This window comes from Psittacula echo (assembly GCF_963264785.1).
Source record: "Psittacula echo genome assembly, chromosome: 8".
NCBI classification, from domain to species: domain Eukaryota; kingdom Metazoa; phylum Chordata; class Aves; order Psittaciformes; family Psittacidae; genus Psittacula; species Psittacula echo.
The window spans coordinates 15,826,067-15,842,527 of NC_137744.1; the positions used below are offsets into that span (position 1 = coordinate 15,826,067).

Here is a 16,461-nt window from a genome sequence, read left to right on the forward strand (position 1 = left end):
TCATGGACTGTATCAGAAAATGCTTTACATTACAAGCTAAACAGGGTTTTTGCGGACAAATTTAAGAGTGCAGGCAAGCAAGTCAGTGGCTTGGACATCAGGGGGGAGCCCCAGACAGATGGGAAAGCATCTGTAGGGCAGTAATGCCAGCTGTGAGACCTTGCATGAGAGGAATGCACACCAGTGCTGAAAAGCAGAGAGTGGGCAGAGGGGCGGTTGTTAAACGGCTTATAAATAAGGTGGAAAAGGAAGGAGATGAGAGAGGGATAAGGTAATTTTGAATGGGGTTCAGAAATGATGAAGCCTTTGCCAAAGGGACAGCATGGTCTTAGAGCCCATAGGATGCAAAATCAGAAGGTCTCAAAATATATCTGTAAATGAGGAATCATCACTGAGTCAGAATGTTTCTATTGAGGTGACCTCAGTTCTTGGCCCTAAATCAATCTTAATTTATCAATGACCTAGATGAAAACAGACAATTACTATACTAAGGTGCATGAGATCTCTCCCAAGATACTGAGATGGTCTTTAAGTGTGACACAGTAAGATAATACATGTATTTCAACATACCTCAGCCTACAACCTAAGGAAAAAACAATGTAACTGTGCTTGGGACAGATGCATTCACACTCTGAATGAGAAAGCTGCACAGCTCCAAATATGGGGGCAAGCACACTGTAAAGGATGATAGTAAGTAAAGGAGAGGAAAGCAATAGTCCTGCTTGACTGTCCAGTAAATAAGCATTCCTGAAACAGATAGGAGAAATAATCAACTCTGAGAACAATCAGTGAGGACTGTTGTGGCTTTTCTCCCACTGGTAAGCTTGAAATAGAGTCTGGATGTTTTTCCTGAAAAAAAATGCACTATCTCATGTAGAATGAAGTACTGGAAAGGAGGTGGAGCCTAACTTAGGAGAGAACTATGTTTTTTACAGCAAACCTACAAATTACTTCTGCATACTTTCTACACTAGTTTACTCTATAATCGTTCAAATGCAGGTCCAGATAATTGCAAGAATTGTGCTGCGTCTCAGGTTTAGAATGAGATTATTGTTAAAAACAGCATCTTTAAGTGCATGCTTTATGCATGTAAATGTATTCATTTAATATTAACATAAGACTAAACTCTGGATGCATTTTGACAGGCAGAGAGTTTTTTTTTCATTTGAGTATCCATTGGCTGTCTTTTCTGACGCAGACAATAGCTATGAGGTAGAGTGGAAAGGAGATAAAAGAAATTACCATTTTTTTTATTTGAAAGATTAAAAATCAAGTACTGGGATGATGGGTATGGCTCATACATAATTTCTGCCTTCACAGAATCACAGTATGGTTGAGGCTGGAAAAAAACCACCAGAGGTAATCTAGTTCAACCTCCTTAGACCACATTGCTCAGGATTATATGTCCGTATGGCTCTTGACTATCTCCAGGGAAGACAACTCCACAGCCTCTCTGGGCAACCTATTCCAGTGCTCAGTCACCCTCACAGTTAAGAAGTTCTTCTGCATGTTCAGGTGGAACTTCCTGTGGTTTAGTTTATGCCAATTGCCTTGAATAGCACAGGGGTCTGTTCCCTCACTGCACTGCTTCAGATGAAGTCAGTGGAAAAACTGTCTTGAGCAGACGAACATTGACATTTAGTTATAAAAAGGAAGACACACCTCAAAACTATAGTTTCTATAGAATTGAATCCTATAGATTCAAATGACAGTCAAGGATGTGACAGAGAGACATGAATTATGCATCATACCTCCATCATTGTCCAGGTTATCTCCACACACCATCTCCATGACAATGTTACATCCTGAGCCACTCCAGCCCACTTGACAAACACAGTGCCATCCATTCTGATCAAGGGTGCATCTCCCATTTCCATAACAGAGACCTGGGCAGCCATCTAGAACAGAAAATGTAAAAAAGAAGCCTTCATGGAGTAGTTTTCTTCTTACACAGTTTCAATCATTCTTCAACATTTTTTCACACAGTATTATACTTTATTGCCTTCAAATGACCACAGTTCCCTTGCAAGCCATTTATATTTTTGGTCAAATATGGACCATCCTAGTCCCTCCCTTTGCTTGCCCAGAAACCATTTCTCAGTGATTAACAAGGATTTTTCAGTATGTAACACTTTATATGTAGGAAAAAAGTAAGGAAACATGTAAGAAAATATTTAACAGTCTGCAATGTGCATTTCTTTCTTTACTTATTGGAAAATAAGTTGTAGATCACAAAGGAAGATACATATATAATCAATATTTATATCGAAGTTATACATGGAAAATATTATCTGAATGACAAACTGGCATGCAGACAGAATCCTACACATTGCAGGAAGTGGAGGTGAACTTTTTCTGTTCATAAATATTCAGCTGACTGAGAAAGAGCCAATTTCATTTATGCCACAGTACAACTCTTTCCACAGAAGGCAAATGAGGGAGCGTTTCCTTCCAACGTCCAGTTCCACTTTGTTTACATTATAGCCGATACAAACATGACAAACACTTGCCCTTTAGTGGCTCTGATTCTAGATCAAAACTGGAACAATGACTGTAGCATCCCCCAGATTATATACTTGTAAGCTCTGAATCAATAGTAATTTGGACCGTCTCAGCTAGATTGCTTGCCTGTAAGAGTGAGAGAGGAACTGTCTCTTGGATGTGCACACTCATGTCCATCTGCTTGCATAATTTAGTGCCAGCTCGGACATTTGTCATATCCTCACCATGTCACACATGGAGCCAAAGGACAATGCAGAAAGCTTAGCAATAAACTTAACAGCACAAGTGGCATCTCTTCTAAGAAGGCTCCTTTCTTTTTGCCTGCATGGTCATACATAAACTGAAAGCCCTTCTGTACTTGATAGTGAATATCAACACTTAAGTGTTACCAGAGAGAATTATTTTTTGAGGAAGAAAAGAAAGAGGACTAAGTTTGCATGTGTGTTTGGTAGCCCCAAGATGCTCCAAAATGACTTTGGAAGAACCAACCAGAGTCTGGTCTGTCAGGCTGCGATTTACAGCCTAACACACGGGCAACCTTACACTAGACACATCATCTCTCTCCTTCTCACCCTTGGCAGACAATCACATCTGAAAATGGGATTGGAGAGCCTAACCCTCTTGCTTGGAAGGGCTGGAGATGGGTGGCACTCACTGAAATTCCGGAAGCTGCTGCTCTAAAATAGCACGAGGTTGGCAACCACCAGATACATCATAAAAGCCAATTATTTGCCTCTCTTGGGGAGTGGGGAGAAAGGGCAGGGTGTGAGAGCTGTGCTGGGAAACAGGGATGTTTTTCCACTTCAGTTCATTGTCCTGCTGAGTTAATTCATTTCTTGTATATGATTATATTTTGCTGCTGTGTGTGGTTATCCTCTAAGACTGTAATTGTAATCAAATAAATTCTTACATGATCCTATTATTGTCTAATTCTGAAGAAATAAAGTAATAAATGCAAAATAAACACCCTGGTCTTTCTGGAGCAGTGGTTACTTTGATATTTCAGCTAGCGGCAGTTTTTTCAGAGGGCAGTGTGCACATTTGCTCTGCAGAGCATGGCCATGGCTGCGGGACTGCTGTCAGACTCAGTGAAGGTACTTGCACTGCCATGAATAAGCAGGACCTGTGGCAAGGCACAGAAACCAAATGAGCAGCACCAGACACAAACTAACACCAAATTTAACTCTTGTATCAAATGATTTGAAGAGAACTATATCACATCTAGCATAGATAGCTTTCTAAAAAACCTCCTTCTCTGTCAAAAGAAACTTACTTCAAGCACAAGTGACAAAAACCAAACCAAACCTAACTTTTTGTTCTCATGTAAGACAGGATCAACACAAAGTTTTCTGAGCAAGTCCTCAGCTCTATCATTACTCTGGAAAGGCAAGCAAGAGCAAAAATCTGATTTGCCTAACAGAGCACATCGGATGACCGCAAAAAGCATGCTTACATTGCTGTAACTTTGCAAATGAATTGAGCACGTTATTTGTTGAAAACTGCATTTTCTCCTGTAAATCCTCTCTGTGTGTATATATATCTATGTATCTCCATAAACAAACATTTTATGTACTCTGGTAACTTTGCAGTACAGCAGCTCAGACATAACAGGTAACAAAAACCACTTCGTTCCCAATACTTTTGTATCTTTTCATTACTGTTTCGCAAAGCTGATAAGAAAAACTTACCTAGGTCAGCATCTAAGTAGTGAGCTTAAAAAAGAAAAGAACAAAACTGAGATGGATTGAACTTCTTTACCCAAATATGGACACCATTTGATTATGGCTTGCCACCTGTTAGCTAGCTATAACACGTCACCCTCTTACTGCAGTAAGATCTATTCCTGCTACTGTGATCAAAACACACTGTGGATGCGATTGTTCTTCATTTGATGACAAGCATGCAGAGGACAGCTTGGGCCATACCTGGCAGTGAAGAGCAGCTCTGTTTATCTTTTTAATTATTTTGGTCCTTTTCTGGATTTTCTCTACACAACCTTTAGAAAATTAGATTCTTCTTCCTTCACAAACCTAATTCTTGATATAGTAAATCTGATTTAGTAAATTCTAGAGCCAGTGAATGAATGAAGCAGGAAGCAAGCATGAGAGCTTATGCTGCTTATCTCTGAAAACTAAATACCCTGCTATTATAAACAATTAAAACATTTATGAAAAACGTTGCTTTGGGACATATTAGGGAGAAACACTATTAGATTTTGCAAAAAACTGTTGTATTCCATTAAAAATATAACTATCACAATTGTATAGTAATGCTACTAAAAAGATCTGAAAGCCTTACCTTATTAGGAATATTGTTAGAAGCCAACTACAGGAAAACTACCTCTAGTAATAAGTAAAATATGTAAATCCCCAGACATAAAAGCAAGAGATTCAATGCAAGAATTACTTAAGCTGAATAACAACTTCATCCCCTCACACCTTTTATTTGTTAAACATTCTTTCCTTCCTGACTTAAAGTTCACATATAAGCACAAGCCAAAGATAGGTCTGGACCAAGAAAACTTTCTTCTGTGTGCTTTTTAAACAATAATTCATCATTGTTATTTCCTCTGAAGAGAAAGCTGCACTGAACTGCTATTCTGTGGGACCAGCAGGGTGCACTACCATTGCCAAAGCACCTTTTTATACCTGGCCTGACTATGGGTCTTTGGTTTCCCCAAAAGTTTTCAACCGGACAGATGGTTACAGCAGTTCTTTGTATAAATGGTTAAGATTTATGCATTTTATTTCTTAAGGTACAAAATCGCCTTACCAATGGTGCAGTGGTCCCCTTCCCACCCAGGGCTGCACTCGCACTTCCCATCCTTGCACTGGCCGTGTTCTGCACAGTGAGAGTGGCAGGTACGTTCTTCACAGGTTGGTCCAACCCAGCCCTCTTCACACTGGCATATCCCTCTTGAACAGACACCGTGGGTGCCACAGTCCAGGGTACAAAGCTCTGCACAGGATTACAGAAAGACATTACACGAAACAGCAGTTTCATACTGCAAATAGACTTTGCACTGATACTGAATTTAATCACTTCTATATTACTCATCAATGGGAACAAATATGGGATTTCATCACCCCGTACAGACCTTACACAATCTCTCTGCCTCCTTCTTTAGCAATTATTTGCAAGATCATTTATCTGTTTGGGGTGGGGGCTGCAAATGATGGCTTTGTATATGGTAGGGCAATAGGTTTGAAGCAGACAAACAATGAATTGATAAAGTCCAAATCTTTTGACTGACTTCAGCTGAGGCTTTTAATCACCAACATGCCAAGTCTGTTCCTAGGTCCCAACAGCTCAGTTCTGAAATGTACTATAAACTCAAATATTGCAAGTGTGCTGAAATAAAGGATGAAGTGGAACATTAAACACATACAAGAAAATGTCTTTGAAGTATTCAGATATTTGTAGTGATTCCAAAATAGCCTTCACTTAACAGTAAGAAGAGCCACCAGAAAGGTAATGGAGAAATCAGAAGAGCAGCACCCTATTCTGATGGCAATATGCAACACTACACGGTTTAGAGGCCATGCAGATCCACCTAGTTCTAAAATGGCCTTCAACCATTAAAACTTTTTTTCCATCCTGACTTTCATGAGTCCACTGCTAAGAAAACAGAAGAGCCGTTTTGGGAAGACAGGAGTATCTCCTGCATGGCACTCAGAAGCATTTCTCTACCTGGGCATTGTAGAACACCACTTATTGTAAAGTGGGATGAAACCCCTGAATTATTTCAATACATCACAATATGCCAATTGCAATCTACTTCCACTAAGACTAAAGTTGTTCTGTGAAGAGAATGGCTTCATTATAAAAAGGTTTAGTGTAGTTTGAATTTATTTAGAATAATTAGTGTCAAGAGACAGAATTTGCTTGTTATTCTGCAATTAACCTGCCACAGAAATGTTTCCTCCTTCTTCCTCTCGGAAAGCAGCTGATAGCACTACAAGTGTAAGCCAAATAATCGTGTCTGCTCTGATTTCAAATGTCAGTGTTACATATTTAGTTGTGGCAAGATTTTTCCCTTGACAGATTTTAAACAATGAGCATTTATATCCTGGAAGTATTGTATATAAACATTCTTCAAAGCATTTGTAGTGACAAATGCTGTCTCTGTATAGACCAAGGAAAGTTTCTAAAGTTTAAATTGAAATCTTATCAATTCCAATCATTTTACCACTAAGGAAAAAGCAGCACAGAAACAGACATCACAGAAGTGCTGGGCTCTGTCTCGAGTTAGAGTCTTGCTCTTATTTTTGTTAACAGCCAGGGTGATGGCAAAGTGTAATTGAAAGAATCAGTGGGTGACAAACTGGAAGAGCATGGTCAAACTCAAAATTACCTTCAGAAGCAGAAGGCATGGTAAAGAACGCAATATAAAATTCTGTAAAAGCAACTGTGAACTACTGTCCTGAGGAAGTCAAAAAAAGCTATATAAAAAATAATTTTACTACTTAGACTGTGGCTTGTTTTATACTGGAGTACAAGCTAAACACAATTATTGGATGATATTCCTGCAAGAGAGTCTGTAAGACAAGGAAAGAGGGTGCTCTGCTGTATTCAAACGAAAACCGGTGCTGAGCCTAGGGCATTATCCCTTAAGAAAGACTTGATTGCTGCCTACTAATCATGAATTAATCTAATGCTTCATGCCTTGGACTGCCTGCCTGCAGGTACTGGGAAGGATTTCTTTCCCCTTGATGCATAATTTGGCTTGGCTTTTTTGTTTTGTTACTTGATTGTTCCTTGGAAACCTGGGAGACTCCCCAGAGGACGACATGAGGGACTTGCTCTGTCATTTTAATGGTACTAAAGTGGCCCAAATACTTGCTCTTATGATCAGGATGTAAATCCCACCAGATCTGGAACCACAAAAGAACCACCCCCAGGCCAGACTGGCGGAGGACCACTGGTATTATTTTAACCTATCTTTATAGCTTGGCGTATGGACTAACTCCTGAGAATTAAATCTAACAAATTACCTGCTACGTCAAGGATTAAATCTAACAAATTACCTGCTACGTCAAGGATTTAGGCTGCTAGAAGGATGCCTTTGATCTCTCCTGATCTCCCTCCAGTTCATTATAATTACTGCTTTTAGTATTTTAATGTAAGTGGCAAAGATTGTTAAAGGGATTTTAAGAAATATTCTGTGGTTTACACTAAGCTGGGGTAAATGGAGGAGATTTTTTTTTGACTCTTCTGGATTGAGTGTCTGCTACATAGTTGTTTTGCAGTTGTGTGACTGGCTTAGTTCACCTGACGCCAGAACTTCAGGGAATATTATGAGCATCAGTATGCAGAAGTGACAATGTAGGCTGGAATGACTGAAGTGGGGAAACAGCAATGCACAGAGCTTCCGATTGTATCAGCAGCTCCCACCACTTCCCCATCTGTAAATCAAAGAAACAGCTGTGAAAAATCTCAAACACATTCCCACACGTGGCATGCACGCCTGCCTCACCTCTGCCAGCGGAGTCTGATCACAACAAACTCATCTTCCAAACAAGCAAAAGAAACAGCACAGAGCCGAAGGCAATGTAGGCACATCCCTTCCATAGGGACATGGCTCTTGCACATACTCCTATTTACAACCCCAACATTAAACAGATCTTGAAATGTTTGAAAGTATCCCATTGTTTTCCCCATGTTTCACACAAGGAATAAAATGTTTAAATGCTATTTAAGCTCCTAAATTCAATCAGATTAATGAAACAGAAACACAAGATTTCCTATCATAAAAAATATATCCGAGGGCAGTCAGTATACAGTCTTCCCACAAGGCTCCTTTTTTAAAATTCTATACTCCCACATAAGATCATACATAGCCAAACTACTTTTTCTTCATTTTTGCCTATTGAAATACAGTGGCTTCCTCTATCCCAACCACACTGTCTTGGAAAGACAACACAGCAGGACAAGTTCTGGATCACAAACTGGCTCTATGTGGTAGGAAACATTAGGTTAGCTGTCCTGCACCCAGTTATTCAGTTTTCACACCTTGTTTCTGCCAGCAAGTCAGGGCTCAGTAACCAGATACTGGTAACTGAGTAAAAAGCATCACAAAAAAAACGTGTGTCAAACCTGTTCCAGCAAAGGAACGCTGAATGATCTTACCTAGTGTCCTGGGTTCATCTGATTTACGGCCTGGGCTTAAACCATGACACCTAGCTTTTGCCTTTCCTTCTAGTAATGCGTTGTTTCCCCCACATATTTAATCTCAATCTTCTTTGAACCAAATCAGACCAAATTCTGTAAGCACCTGATGCAATGAAACCTGTTTTCTTAGTTTGGACAAGACACTTTCCACAGTCAGGCTAGTTGACCTGTTCCTCAGTACTTTATGGTCACTGAGACCAATCTTGAGATTTACATTTGTTTGGGTGATTTAATATGAGGCTTCAGAAATGCTGTTTACCATGATAATGTATTCTTTTGCCATGCAAATCCAAGATTCTCCCCAGACTTCTCATACAAAGCAAGGGAAATCATGCCTAACGTCATCCTATTAATGCTGTGGTAGAACCTGCAGCTTTAATCCACAGCTAATTTAAACAGATTTAAAAAAGCATTATCAGTTCAGGTTGTCCTCTTTTTAAACACAAAACAATTTCTTAACTCCTCCTGTAGATAAACAAATACAGAAGTATCAGCATAGCAGGGAGCCACATTAACATCTGTATTTGTATTGAGAGGCTGGGTTTTCATGGCAGACTAGAAAAGTGAATACTTTTCCATTCACTCGAGTGAATGGACAGTGACTGAATGCAATGAGAAACAATACAATAACTTGAAATAGGTAAAGAGTTTCAAACAAAGCTGATGTGGTAAAAATTCAGACAGCACTGAAGTCAGACACCGAGCCAGACATCATGCAACTGTTCTGCTCAATGCAGCATCTACCTCCTTCCACAGGTGATGGTCCTATGTGATTCAGAAGCACACCAAAATGCACACACAATAGGCCAGCACAATGCAGCAAGGGCTTTGAGCTTTGAAGCAGCTGATAAATCCAAAGACTTCTCTTCCTTCTGACTGAAACAACTATAATTCCACTCCCCCTCCTCTCCATCCACCTCCTGTCTCTCTGATCCCTGCCTGGAGCTTATCACCTGAAACTGGTGAGCTGATTCTGATCATGAAAATGGCAGATAATTATTCACTTTATCTTTCTACCTGACAGCTTGCTGAGCTAAATCAGCCCACCAAGGGATCAAAGCAGCAATGCAGGCAGGGCAAGGGAGGAGAGGCAGATCACAGCCTGGATGGGGACTGTCCTGCTGAGGAGCTACAAGGTGTGCTGGTGTCTGAATGCAAAGGACAAGAGCAAGGAGGAGGTGACAGGAGGTATGGTTTGGAATAACTGACTTGGGGATATTACATCACAAGCCTTTAGCTGTGCTGTTACAGTAACTGTCAATCATTCTCACAATGTACAGTGCACCACACACAATTCGTCAACAATGTTGGTGTTTAGGATTGTAGGCTTACATAAAACCAATCTCTTCTCTCCTACTGCTCTTTGTTGATTGGGATATCCACCCACTCAACTTGCCTGCCAGAGCTCTTGTGAAGGAGCACAGTGGGTTGAAGGCCAGTCTACAGCGAAGAGACCAGATCCTCACACTGTGTGTATGGTGTGAATGTGTGTGAATGGTGTGAATTTTCATGGCTCCCACAAAACCAACAGTCACCCTAACTCACAGTAATTCACGGCTCTGTTTCAGTTTTTGTATCTGTATCCTTTGCAATCAAAACAAGGTTCTCCGAGTGTAGGGCTGCAAAGTTAATTTCCTTATCTAAAAAAAGCTCAGCAGTGCAGACCTGCTGCGAGGAATGTGCTGGCACATTGCTGGGAGCTGGCCTCAACCAGCCCCTGCAGTTTCTTAAAGACTTTAATGAAATACAGTCTTTATCAAATCTAAAATTCAGAGTCCTTAGACTTAAACCAATTAATAAATAAGAGACTTAAAAAATGTTCAACTCAGTCTAGAATTTTCACTGACATGTCCTTAATTCTGAATGCCCATTAATTTTCTTGGAAGAAGGCAAATGTGAGCTGTGAACTATTATTTGTACATATTCTTGAGAAGGAGACCAATATGTTGATCATTCCTGAGGTAATCTAAAAAGCATTAAAAATTCACTCCACAGTCTTCATTTTAATTACCTAAGTCAACAATGAGCTCTTTCAAATATGTTTTATAATAAGTTTCTACTTATGTGATAGGAAAGGCGAAATTAAAGCTAAATATTTTATAATTTGTAATGATAAGGGAAGATTTGAATGTAAATTCAACATGTTTCAGAAATAACTGTTAGAAAATCAGGCAAAGACCAAAAAACTATATGTAAATACAAGTGGTCAAATATTTCCTATGAAAACACTTCAATTTTTCGTCACATTCAGTGGTGAGTCTTGCTCTGCAGACAGTCTAAACCTTAAGTATCATATTAATAATTTTCTTATCCATTTTTTAATAACTGGTTTTCCATAAAGATTAGAAGGTAGTCTATCTTGACTTTCGCCCAATAAGGTTAACTGCTAGAGGCAGCAAAAAATCACCTATCTAGGACTAATAAAGAAAGTTTTTTTTCAATTTAAATATACATTGCATTTAATAAGCTTGCATGATAATTTTAACAATGTTCCTGAGCTTTTTAAATTACCTTCCCGCTGTGTCCTGGAGACAACTATGTTCTAGCTTTCATTTTCAGAAACTGACTTTATTAATATAATCATTTACACCACGAGAAAAAGTTCAAAAAATTTAAAGTTTTAAGAGTTTCAAAAGCACTTGAACTATTTCTCTTTTTTTCCCACTAAAACCTAACTGAAAGCTGTCCCCCCTGGAGAATGTTACCTGAGAGAATGCACTGTAGAGGTTTAACGTCGATACCAAAATTTTACATATCTGTAGAAGAGATTTTATTTTTATGGTACAGCTTATATTATTTGCCTAATTTAAATAAACTCCTTTGGCAATTGTGATGTTATAACTGTGTCCAATCTAGGCTTCTTCAACAGCGTCACAGTATACTGCTTAGGTGTACAGATTTTTACATTCTTGGACAACCAAAGCTATGCCAAAAAACCATCAAGCTATGGACAACTTTCTAAAGAGGCAACACAGGACTATTACATGGGCTATGCCAGCATTCAGTGGCACCTGCTCTTCAAGCCTGAAATCAACGGGACTTGGAAGTGTCTACAAAACATTGATTTTGAAGTCTTCCGCTGTCGGCTGCAGGGTTTTCTAAACATGTTTCCTCTAGGAAACAGAAATCAGGTTCCTGTGTGGAAAAGAAAGCAAAGGTGCATTCCCTAACAACTGCTGCTACATCTTCTCCCCATCCTTCACAACAACAAGAAACACTTGAAGGGAAAATGTCACAGAACTTTAGGTGAAATTTGGTGCAATTAAAAATAAATCAATATCACAGATCATTACCAAACAACTGACAACTGTTTGGCAATAAACAACAATAACAGCCTCTATTGCTCTACTCTCAGAATACTAAAATAACAGAGTTCTGGCATGTATCTCATGTTATCTCATGTAGCTCAGTTTACCTATTTTAATGTAGACAGAAAACAGAGCTGCAAAAGACTTCACACGATCATCTCTTAATTCTTTCAAATTAAATCATACCTGGCGCCCCTTAAAAGCTCCCAACAACAGAGAACCTACAACAGGACTAGGTAATCCATACCACCATCAGACCATCTTCACAGACAAATACTCTTTCCATCTAAAATTCTCTTGCTGCAATACTACTTGTCCTTCTCCCCACGCATCACACGCTTACATCTGACAATGAAATATATTAAGGTCATCTCACAATACCACAACTATTTGTGGGTTTGAGCAGTTTGCGCTGTTTGTGTGAATGAATTCGAAACAACACTTTAATGTTAACTACATGAACACTGCAAAACCATTGCATTGAACTTATTCTCACATATACCTCCAAAATCACTTCCAAAGATTTTGCTCTTGCAGAGTGGGACTTGGTGGCCCATCCCAACAAAAGACACAAAGTGTGAGATTCATCTCACCCAGCATGAGACATTAGTGTCTGAAATAGTTTTCTATTACAGTCTGTTATCAGAGTAGAATGCTTAAATTTATTCAGCTGTTTATATTTATCCTTCCTGACACTGTCATGAAGCAAGAGATTGTATCAAGCATTTAAAGCTATGTTAAGCAGAAGAGGAATGATTTTGGAAAAATTCTCAAGGAGAAGACAGGTCCTACTCCAAATCATATTTCCCCTCATTTCTGGCTCTGAATGATGTTACAGAGGCTCATAAGATATTACAACTATTTACAGTTTACTATGCATTACACAACCACATGAACATTCCTTAAACTCCTAAAATATCATTCTCCTCTTACAACTTCTTTATTATCTCCTATTACTCGGACTCCTATTAAGTACCCCTTTTCCTATTGATTACATGACTGATACTGTTTCCTATTTTCTCTTCAATAGACCTATTGGTTTTGCTATGAAATAAATTAGTGTTTGCAGTAAATAAGATTTTGAGTGGTCGCACTGACAACTAAAAAATAGCACAGCTGAAATCAATCCAGCTGAATAAAGGACAGATCCTGGCGCTCCTCTTCATGTTATCCCAGGACGTTTCCTACCAGGAGGCAATGAGGCACTTCGAGAGGTCAGGTCTTCTTTAGAGAGACAAGAGTTGCAAAGAAGTACTATTGAATAGTTGGTATTTCCAGAAAAAAAAATATGGGGCAATCTAAACTCCACACAGCCCTATTATTTGTGATAATTCAGACAGAATTACCACACAATGATCAACTATTTCTACCAAAGGCAAAACTTCTCCAAAACTCCGTTCTCCAAACATTGTTCATTGTAAACCTTTCTACTGTAAGATATATGCAAAAAGCTTTTCTGATGTGTTGCCTCACAGATATGTAACTACCTTCCTTATCTTCTTACCACAGGCCACAGCATGTAAAATAAAGCCACTGGAACTAAAATGCCACATCCTCACTGTTTGTTACTCAGAATGTTTCACCATCAATCTAGTGACGGTTTTAATTGCTTTCTGGAAATAATCCTACCGTCGTCTCATTGAACTTATTTCTGATGCATTAAGCACTATAAATTCCTCCTCTGACTTCTAGCACAAAGGCTGCCATTAATGCTATTGTGTCTCTCAAAGTATACGAAGTAAATGCATTTTTTAGAAAACTGTAACATAGCTTGTGATAATGCTACACCTATTTGAAAGAAACTTTTCCAAACTCAATTTGCTGGAAAATTTATTTGTGTAGAAAAATAATCAGTGGACAGAGAGTTCCAAAAGGTAAGTAGAGCAGAGGCAGGGGAAATGACAGAGTAATTTTTTCCTTTCCTTAGATTTTTTATCATTTTTTTTTTAGCTTTATTTTTGTTCTGATGAAGAATATTTTCTTCCTGATCCAAATCCAATTTGTATACATAAACCCCCTCACCCTTTATCGATTTCGCTCTGGTTCAAAATGGTATTTTTACAGAGCAAAAATCTAATCAATACAGCCTGCAGAATCTGGACTGGTAACGGTAAACATACTAACAGAGATTTCATTTCAGGCACCTGAAGCTCTGAAAATGGATACCACTGAAAGGGATTACTCATTCGCCATTGGGTATATCTCTGTTTACCCAGCCCTGCTACTGGTGCAAAGCAGAATACAATGACACTGTGCTTGCCACACAGGGGACTTCAGCTACAGAACCCATCTCTTTCTCAGAGGTGATACAGGCTGGCAGGTCAGACGACGCCTTTGTGGGAAACATTTAAAATGAACGAGCAGAAGTAATAATGGCAAAGAAGATTAGACTGACACAAAGGTGAAGAGAACCTTTGGTATTCAGACCAGCACATTTTTAAATACTGTTTCCCAAGTAAACGTGGCGTTTCCTTGTCAAATTTGGTCCTGTTTTATAATTTGTCTTCACTGTTTGATTTCAAGTTGCATGTGTTGTAAAGCACTGAGATTACAGTTGCCACTGGAGGTTCATACTCTGACTAACAAGCTCTTAAATCCTTCACAACACACTCAGAACCACAAAAAGGAAATGCTGTGCAACATCTACCTTGTTGGATATTTTATTTGATCAGGAGACTAGTAAGAAAACAGTCCAGAACAATCTATCATGAGCAGTAATGAGTGAGATGAAAGCTATGAGAGCTATTACAGCTATGCCCTTGTATTTACTCATAGAGGGGAAAATGCAGTTCACAATTCGTCAGGCTGAAAAGCCTGTTGTGTAGGAAAAATGGGAAACCCGTTGAGTAAGTGGCAGACCATAAGATTCAGAAAAAGCATGAGGCCTATGCTAACTGTAAGAAACATGGAGAGCAACCAAATGGCTTTGCAGAGAAAAAGGAAACAGGCAAAGAGGTGACTCAGTGGTACATTTATAGGGCATTTATAAGCTGTCTCACAGGTACAGCCTGAACTAATAAAGCATCCAAAGAAAATAAAGTTTTGAGACACTTGTTTTCAGCAAAGTTTCACCATATTGCCTGAGCAGATCAGGATACATCTTTACATAAGCACTAAACTTTTCACAATACACAGAAGTACTATTATTAACACTGACTAGGGCTCTGCTTGGAGCTTAACGATTTCCACAATTATTTCATTAGTAGATTTGATTAGTAATATTCAGTAAAAAAGTAATGATTTATTTAAGCACCGTTTGCAAAGAAAAGACACCATCTTTAATTCTGTGGCTTACAGGACGACCTTTGAATATGGGTCCACTCAAAAATTGCTCACCCAGTCACGTGCACTGTACGTTAGATGTACCTGCTGACTTCAGTAATGAAGATGTATTTTACTTACCATATCTCCTAAGGGCTCAAAATGCTGAAAAGGTGAGTACTGGTACTCCTTCTCAACATATCACAGGAATACCTATTCAGATTCACCTGTATAAAAGTAGTGGTAGCCCAAAAGTGGCTCAGATGCCACTGTTGCCTGAATCAAACACCAAGCTGGCACTCAGAAAGGGGACAGTGACCTGCAGAATCGACATCAACACACCGGGACTGGATGCTTTTAAAATGACATACTCCCATTTTTATATTCTTTTTTTTTCTTTCAGTGAAGAGCCAAACTACATGGACAGACAGAAACAGTGGATCATCTAAACATGAGTTTTAGGAACTCATGTTTTGGATGGTTGGATGCCCAACCATCAATTTGTATCGCAGTAAAGGCCAATATGAGTTCTAAGTAGCTCAGGTTCACAATCAAAACCAAAATCCGTTGAAGAAGGTGGCCTTGCTTCCTCCATTTTTAGCACAATTAAACAGTTTCTTGGACAAACTCAACAGCCTGGCATAACACGCTCTTGCAGAAAAGCAAGGAGAGCAGCCTCAATTAGCAAAAGTCACACAGCGCACAGTGACTGACTATGAATACTGCTTACATGGACAAGGAGCAAACAGTTGTGTGTTCATTGCTGTGTTTGTGACGATAAGTACAGAGAGAGACGAAGCTGCTCCCAATAAATAAACCGTAACTTCCTCTGTGTCAGCAGCACAAACAGAAATAGCAACATGCATCTGGCAACTGCTACTGAAGCAAAGATGCAGTTCATGACTTGCAGTTTTCCTGCACCAGAAGAACACAACCCTGGGCTTTAAGTGAGCACTGCTATCACCTCCTCAGTGTCCCTGGTACACCTGCAATAAAGCTTTGCAGATTTTAAGAAGTGAATGAGTGTCCTTTATTAATTTGCTCATTCCCTTCCATGCTGCTAACATTTTTTTATTGTCATCACTTCTCCCTGGTCCCTCTCGCCCATGCAAACTCTGCTTTGCTGAGGCAGTTGTGTTATTCCCAGGACACACTGCCCCATTACACAGTGCTCAAAGATACTGCTACTTCTCGCTCTGCAGAGCTGACAGGGGCACAG

General features: G+C 39.3%; 1 protein-coding gene across 2 annotated transcripts in view; it reads right to left on the reverse strand.

Annotated features, from left to right (window-relative positions):
• Nucleotides 1-16,461, reverse strand: part of TENM1 (teneurin transmembrane protein 1) — a gene marked incomplete at its 3' end in the record, with an annotated part of 242,605 nt that overhangs the window by 86,946 nt on the left and 139,198 nt on the right. The window contains exons 11-12 of one of the 2 annotated variants that reach the window (XM_080624671.1): nt 5,275-5,460; nt 1,752-1,898 (exon numbers count right to left, since the gene is read on the reverse strand). In XM_080624671.1, coding sequence (XP_080480797.1) covers nt 1,752-1,898; nt 5,275-5,460 — 333 coding nt within the window. Of the gene's footprint in view, nt 1-1,751; nt 1,926-5,274; nt 5,461-16,461 lie in introns of both variants that reach the window. The other variant, XM_080624670.1, reaches the window with a different exon arrangement.